General features: G+C 39.9%; 1 protein-coding gene across 1 annotated transcript in view; it reads right to left on the reverse strand.

Annotated features, from left to right (window-relative positions):
* The window catches only part of lamb3 (laminin subunit beta 3), a 24,864-nt gene that overhangs the window by 3,224 nt on the left and 14,204 nt on the right, over positions 1-7,436 (reverse strand). Inside the window, exons 9-18 of the mRNA XM_016515649.1 lie at positions 7,099-7,281; positions 6,853-7,024; positions 6,079-6,272; positions 4,720-4,816; positions 4,195-4,567; positions 2,138-2,298; positions 1,850-2,061; positions 1,566-1,769; positions 767-911; positions 438-645 (exon numbers count right to left, since the gene is read on the reverse strand). Coding sequence (XP_016371135.1) covers positions 438-645; positions 767-911; positions 1,566-1,769; positions 1,850-2,061; positions 2,138-2,298; positions 4,195-4,567; positions 4,720-4,816; positions 6,079-6,272; positions 6,853-7,024; positions 7,099-7,281 — 1,949 coding nt within the window. The remainder of the gene's footprint in view (positions 1-437; positions 646-766; positions 912-1,565; positions 1,770-1,849; positions 2,062-2,137; positions 2,299-4,194; positions 4,568-4,719; positions 4,817-6,078; positions 6,273-6,852; positions 7,025-7,098; positions 7,282-7,436) is intronic.

Here is a 7,436-nt window from a genome sequence, read left to right on the forward strand (position 1 = left end):
GCGTGTGCGTTGTACCTTGTGTTGTTAGCGTGTGTTGTGTACCGTGTGCTGTTAGTATGTCGTTAGCGTGTGCTGTGTACCGTGTGTTGTTAGCGTGTGTTGTGTACCGTGTGTTGTTAGCGTGTGCTTTGTACCTTGTGTTGTTAGCGTGTGTTGTGTACCGTGTGTTGTTAGCGTGTGTTGTGTACCGTGTGTTGTTAGCGTGTGTTGTGTACCGTGTGCTGTTAGTATGTCGTTAGCGTGTGCTGTGTACCGTGTGTTGTTAGCGTGTGTTGTGTACCGTGTGTTGTTAGCGTGTGTTGTGTACCGTGTGCTGTTAGTATGTCGTTAGCGTGTGCTGTGTACCGTGTGTTGTTAGCGTGTGTTGTGTACCGTGTGTTGTTAGCGTGTGTTGTGTACCGTGTGCTGTTAGTATGTCGTTAGCGTGTGCTGTGTACCGTGTGTTGTTAGCCTCCTCCAGCAGCTGTCTGGCGTTCTCCAGCTGCTCTTTGCTGTTCTCCAGGACTCTGCTGCTGTCTGGCAGTGAAGACGCCAGATCCTGCAGCTCCTTCAGCTTCTGCTTCAGCTTCTCCACGCTCAGAGGAACCTGAGCATCCAGAACGGCCTCGCACACCCGCTGCACCTCATCCGGGTCTGAATGAGGCTCTGAGACACAAAACAACAGCCGACTCCAGTGTGAACGACTGCCGAACCGCTTCCAGAGACTAAAACATTCATAGTATATACTTGGCAGTGTGCAGTATGGCAAAGTAAAGTAAAAACCCACCTGACAGGAAGTCTCTGAGATTGTTTATGAAGTCTTTGGTGTCCTTCAGGTCTTCATCCACGTCGGCTTGCACCTGCTTGATCTGATTGGCCAGCTCATCTGTGGACAGTCTCACCCTATTGGCCGAATCTTCAGCTTCCTGTATCTGTGTTTCAGAAGGTGTGTTTGGTTTAAAGTCATTGTAAAATTTTAATTGACTAGTCTAATTAGTCTTACTAGCTAGTTGTGTGTGGTCGTACCATCTTTATATTTCACTATTTCAATTTTATTTTCCGTAATTGTGTCCTTTTCATAATTTTGCCCTATTTTAATATTTAAAGATTATAATATTCTAAATTATATTTAGAATATTATTATATTTATATGTAATGTTTGTCTTTTAGATTTTTTATGAATTTACTTTTATTACTTATTTGCTATTATTTGTAATATTTCAGTTTCGATATTTTTTTATAATCATGACTTTAAAAAAAAAGGCTTTATTTTGAATATTTATTTCTCATAATTTCTTTATATTTCCAAATTGCAATTTTATTTCTCATAATTCTGGCTTTTTAAAAAAAGATGTTTTCTATTTATTTATTTATGTCACATTTGATTCATTATTATTTGTTTAATATTTATATGTGCAATTTAATTTTAGTTAATAATTATTAGGTCTATATTTGGACTTTTTCATATTTTCCATAACTTTTTTTTATTTCTCGTAATTTTGACTTTTAATTTAATACATTTTGTTTCTTTATAATATTATAATTTTCTTATTTTTAATTTAATTATTGTGAATGTGTTGTGGTACCTGTGCAGCTGCTTGCGTGATCTTGTTGTTGAGATCCTGTAGTTTGGCCTTCACCTCGTCGGCGTTCTGGAAGGCTTTGTTGGCGTTGGGCAGCGCTCCGGCGCAGGGCTCCTCCGCTCCACAAGGGGGCGTTCCATCAGGAGGACACAGATCGCCAGCACAGCGCTCCGGAGTGCAGGAATCCACGCGATCGCCGCCGCACACCTAATGAACACAACGTTACTGACCCCATCTGCTGGAAAACCAACACTTCTGCTCAGCCAATCACGTGCAAGCTCTCTCACCTTGTTTGCGGTGGGCGTCAGATTCGGCCGGGTTGCCAGATCCTTCTTGAGTTTCTCCAGGTCTATATTGTTTCCGGGCTGCACGTCTCTCAGGTCACTCAAGGCGTTTTCACGCAGGCCCTCTGACTTCTTCAGCGTGTCTTTAGCAGCGTCGGCTCGTTTGACGGCGTCTGTCGACTTTTCGTACGACTTCTGGATGGCGTAGAAGGTGCCTGAGAATGAGAGGTTTTTCATTAGAGGTCATACTGAGGAATCTGACGCTAATAAAGATGGGCGCTGCACACGCACTGGCGTTGTTGGATCCAGCGGTGTTAGTGAAAGCGTCTCTCTTGGTGAAATATTCCAGACGCAGAGACGACAGAAGTGCCTGCAGGTCGTCCAGACTGCGATCAATATCACCGTCCCTCGGCTGCGATGCCAGATCCTCAGTCAAACCATTCAGCTGAGACCTGCAAGAGTGTTTAAACAAACACAACTCACTCGCAATGCAGCTTCAGTCTGAAGAAAGAGTTGAACTCTGTTGTCATTTATACACATCAGTTTACGCAGTTTCATTTTGCTTTTGTACACTTACTTTATGTCTCAAATTCTCATTATTTAGAAAAATTTTTTATTTCTCCTAATTTTCACTGCAAACTGCATCTTTAAATTTCACAATTTCTATTTGGACTTTTTTTTTTTAAATATAATTTTTAGGTTTATTATAAAGTTCTAGTAATGTTAACATTTAATAAATAGTTTTATTTAGCTTGATAATTTCATGTTTTATTATTCGTTTAATTATTATTATTACTTATAATTATTCTTTTTTCATAATTTGACTTTTTCTGTTTCTCATAATTGCATTTTTATATTTCCCAATTGTGATTTTATTTTTTTATCATTTTACTCATACTTTTAGCTTTTTTATTTATCTTTTTAATAATTTTGGCTGTTATATTTGTTTCTTAATTTAATTTGTATTACTCTATTTGTATTCATTTAATATTTACCTATTTATAATATATAATATTCATATTTCATTATTTAATATTTAATATTTAGTTATTGCAATTTAATATTTATTATTTGTCATGGTTTGTTAATCTATTATTTATTTAATTTGTAAAAGTGCAGTTTAAAATTATTTATTATTATTATTATTATTATTATTAAGTGTCAATTTTGACTTTTTCATAATTTTAACTTTATTTTCCCACAATTTAGCCATTTATATTAAATTTTTATTCATTTATGTTTTATTTAATATTTCTATGTGAAATTTAATTAAATTTATTACCATTTGGTCTCAATGTTGACATCTTTATTAGGGGTCGACCGATATGTCGTTTTCAGGGCCGATGCCGATTATTACAGATCAAGTAGACTGATAACCAATATTTTAAACCGATATATATGTCTGGTGTAAAAATGAAAACTAATGTCAAAATTAAGAATAACAAGACCTTGACAAAAAAAAAATCTGACAAAAAATTATTTAAATGCCTTTCAATTAATTTATCGGCAAATCGGTTTTGAAAATCACCAATCCCGATAACCATAAAAATGCTTAATATCGGCACCGATAATCGGCTTTATATTTCCCAACTGCAATTTTATTTCTCAAAATGTTGACTTTTTCATAATTTTGGAATTTATATTACTCTTAACTGAGACTTTATTTCTCATAATTGCTTATTATAATTACTTATAATACTTACAGCCGATGCCGATTATTACAGATCAAGTAGACCGATAACCAATATTTTAAAACGATATATATGTCTGGTGTAAAAATGAAAACTAATGTCAAAATTAAGAATAACAAGACCTTGACAAAAAAAAAATCTGACAAAAAATTATTTAAATGCCTTTCAATTAATTTATCGGCAAATCGGTTTTGAAAATCACCAATCCCGATAACCATAAAAATGCTTAATATCGGCACCGATAATCGGCTTTATATTTCCCAACTGCAATTTTATTTCTCAAAATGTTGACTTTTTCATAATTTTGGAATTTATATTACTCTTAACTGAGACTTTATTTCTCATAATTGCTTATTATAATTACTTATAATACTTACATTTAATTTTGCATTTAATTTAATATTTACTTATAACATTTAGATTTAATGTTTACAATTTAAACATTTTTATATCGCCAATGTCATATTTATTAATTTATTATTCATTTAATATTTACGTGTGTATATACATATATGTATACATATATTTTAAGTATTATTTATTATTTGGTCTCTTATTTTGACTATTTCATATTTGAGAATTCTTAATTGTTCTTTACTGTGATAATTTTGACAGATGGTCAGTGAGCAGCGAGTCGGTCTGATGGTGATGTTGTACCTGATCTGGTTGAGTCTCTGCAGGGCGTCAGTCAGTGCGCGGCTGGACTGCGGCGGGACGCTCACGGTCTCCTGCAGGCGTCTCAGGGCATCCATCAGCGTGCGGATCCTGTGGCTGGCGTCGCTGGAGGTCGGTCTGCCGCCGGACAGGATCAGCTGGTTCGAGAGTCGCTCCAGCGTCAGCGTGAGCTGCTGCAGATGCCCATTCATGCTGAAGAAGCAGGACGGACACGCTGGGCATTCTGGGAAACTGGCGCAGTAGCCACGGCTGCAGGCGTCGCAGCGGGCGCCGGTTACGCCCGGTTTACAGAGACACGCGCCTGTGCGTTTGTCACAGCTGCCCGACTCCGTGCCCGACGGGTCGCAGTCACACGCTGAGAGGAAAGAACAAGAAACCAATCAACGTTCTGTATTATTGATTTTTTTATTCTTGTAATATTGATTTATTGTTTTTATTAACTTTTTATGCTTAATTGAAGTGTATTTATTTATTCATAATTTGTTTGTGTGGGCAGGAAACACTCACGTCTGCAGCCAATCAGAGGATCTCCGTACGTGTTGTCAGGACAACCGCTGCAGGTCCGGCCCCCGATGCCCGGGCGACACAGACACTGACCTGTGCGCTGAACCACAGGAAACACACGTAAGAATCACATCATGTGATCATGTGATGGTGTGTGATAATAGGTGCGTTCGACTTCATGCAGCACTGCACAGACCGATTGCAATCTGACTTGAAGCAGTGCATGCCGGTTAGTAATTTTGTCCGACTTGAGACGGCGCCGACGCCACGTCACTGTCATGTGTGGCATCAAAGCACCGCGAGAGCGTTCCGATAGTTTCTCCAGAGCGACTGCAGTAGCGTTGATGACGACACAGCCGTTTCACGATTGGCCAGATTCACCGCATGACAACGATCACGCGTGTTTCGGGTTTATTCTAACCTTTTCAATTCCAATAATAGCCACAAATCTGTGTTTTTAGAACAGTAAAAGCTTTTTTTACTGTAGTTGCAATATTATATTGAGTCACGTTTATCATAAAACACTGATGAAAGCATATATTCCCCCACTTTATTAGTATTTAAATAGTATATATTTACGTTGAACTTTAACAGATGGCGATGTATTAAGCCGTATATAATCAGTATATTTCTGTTGCTCATGAAAACGTTTCTGAAACGTCTGTATATTTGACAAATAATTGCATTTAATTCACTTAATCTGTGATAGAGTATGCAAACACCGCGCGAGCGTCACTAACGGGAGCAGAAAGTGTCCGGCTTGACGGCTCCGTTTTCAATTCCGCCCCCGACTGCAAACGGCTACTCTCGTTGACTGCCGTCTGTAGCCGTGCTTCAAGTCGAACGCACCTAGTATGATGTATGTGGGGTCATGTGATGGTGTGTGTGGTCATGTGATCATATGATGGTGTGTGGTCATGTGATCATGTGATGGTGTGTGCGGTCATGTGATCATGTGATGATGTCATGTGATCATGTGATGGTGTATGTGATCATGTGATCATGTGATGTGTGTGTGGTCATGTGATGTATGTGGTCATGTGATGGTGTATGTGATCATGTGATCGTGTGATGTGTGTGTGGTCATGTGATCACGTGATGGTGTGTGTGGTCATGTGATCATATGATGGTGTGTGGTCATGTGATGGTGTGTGTGGTCATGTGATCATGTGATGATGTGTGTGGTCATGTGATGTATGTGGTCATGTGATGGTGTATGTGATCATGTGATCGTGTGATGTGTGTGTGGTCATGTGATCACGTGATGGTGTGTGTGGTCATGTGATCACGTGATGGTGTGTGTGGACATGTGATCATGTGATGTATGTGTGGTCATGTGACCATGTGTGTGATTGCATGTACCTGGTCACAGGTGGCGCTGCGGGCGTTGACGGGGTCACAGTTACACGGCTGGCAGCCGTAGGGCGATGACGGGTTCCAGTAACCCACAGCACAGCGGTCACATGACAAACCCTCCACATGAGGGCGACACTCGCACTGACCCGTCAGCTGATCACACACACCGCTGACAGAGCTGTCTGGACTACAAGAGCACTCTACACACACACACACATGAAAAACACAGTTGGAATACATTCACTTCATCTTTTACTTTAGCATCTTTTTTACTTTTATTTATTATCATTATTTTTTCATCATTTAATATGTATCTGTTTTGCTTTTGTTTAATATAATGTAATATTTTTTATATATTTCATTAAATAATGAAATAATATTAATTTTATATTATTTAATATTTTACATATTTTCAATAATTCGTTTTTATTTATTTAAAATTGATCAATTTCAGTGTTTTTTTGTTTAGTTTATTTGAATGCTTAATAACTGGAACAGACTATCTCTCTGCTTGAGGTCAGGGGTCAAGGGTCAGGGGAGACTCACTGGAGCAGCCCAGAGGGTTGTTGGTTGGGAGGTTGTAGTATCCAGCTTTGCATCGGTCACAGCGTTCGTGTGATTGTGTGAGTGTGTGGGTGTGTGTGTGAGAGAGAGTGTGTGTGAGTGTGTGTGTGATTGTGTGTGTGTGTGTTAGTGTATGTGTGTGAGTGTGTGTGTGTGTAACTGGAACAGACTATCTCTCTGCTTGAGGTCAGGGGTCAAGGGTCAGGGGAGACTCACTGGAGCAGCCCAGAGGGTTGTTGGCGTTGAGGTTGTAGTATCCAGCTTTGCATCGGTCACAGCGTTCGCCTTCAACGTTTGGTTTACACACACACGCTCCCGTCTGAGCGTCATACTGACCGCCGTTCAAAGAGCCAGCCGCGCTACACAGACAGCCTGCGACACACACACACCTTCATCAGCATCAGCATCATCATCATGTGTGTGTGTGAGTGTGTGTGTGTGTGTGTGTGTGTGTGGTAATGCGTTACTCCCAACACTGGCCGCTGAATCGTCACATGCAGTGCAGTGTGTGTGAGCAGCCGTACGTTTGCAGGTGTGTGTGTTTCCGTTCTCCGCAGGTCTCCAGGGAAGGTCATTGTGGAGGTCGTCACATCGCTCACAGTTCACGCCAGCCGTGTTGTGCTGACACTCACACACACCGCCCACCTGCAGTACAAACACACACGTATGAGCCGCGAATGTGGGGTTTAGTGTGTGTATGAGTGTGTGTCTATGTGTATGAGTGTGTGTGTGTGTGTGTGTGTGAGTGTGTGTGTCTGTGTGAGTGTGAGCGAGTGTATGAGTGTGTGTGTGTGTGTGTG

The sequence above is a fragment of the Sinocyclocheilus rhinocerous genome, unplaced genomic scaffold (genome assembly GCF_001515625.1).
Source record: "Sinocyclocheilus rhinocerous isolate Xijiao unplaced genomic scaffold, SAMN03320098_v1.1 scaffold1649, whole genome shotgun sequence".
Taxonomy (NCBI): domain Eukaryota; kingdom Metazoa; phylum Chordata; class Actinopteri; order Cypriniformes; family Cyprinidae; genus Sinocyclocheilus; species Sinocyclocheilus rhinocerous.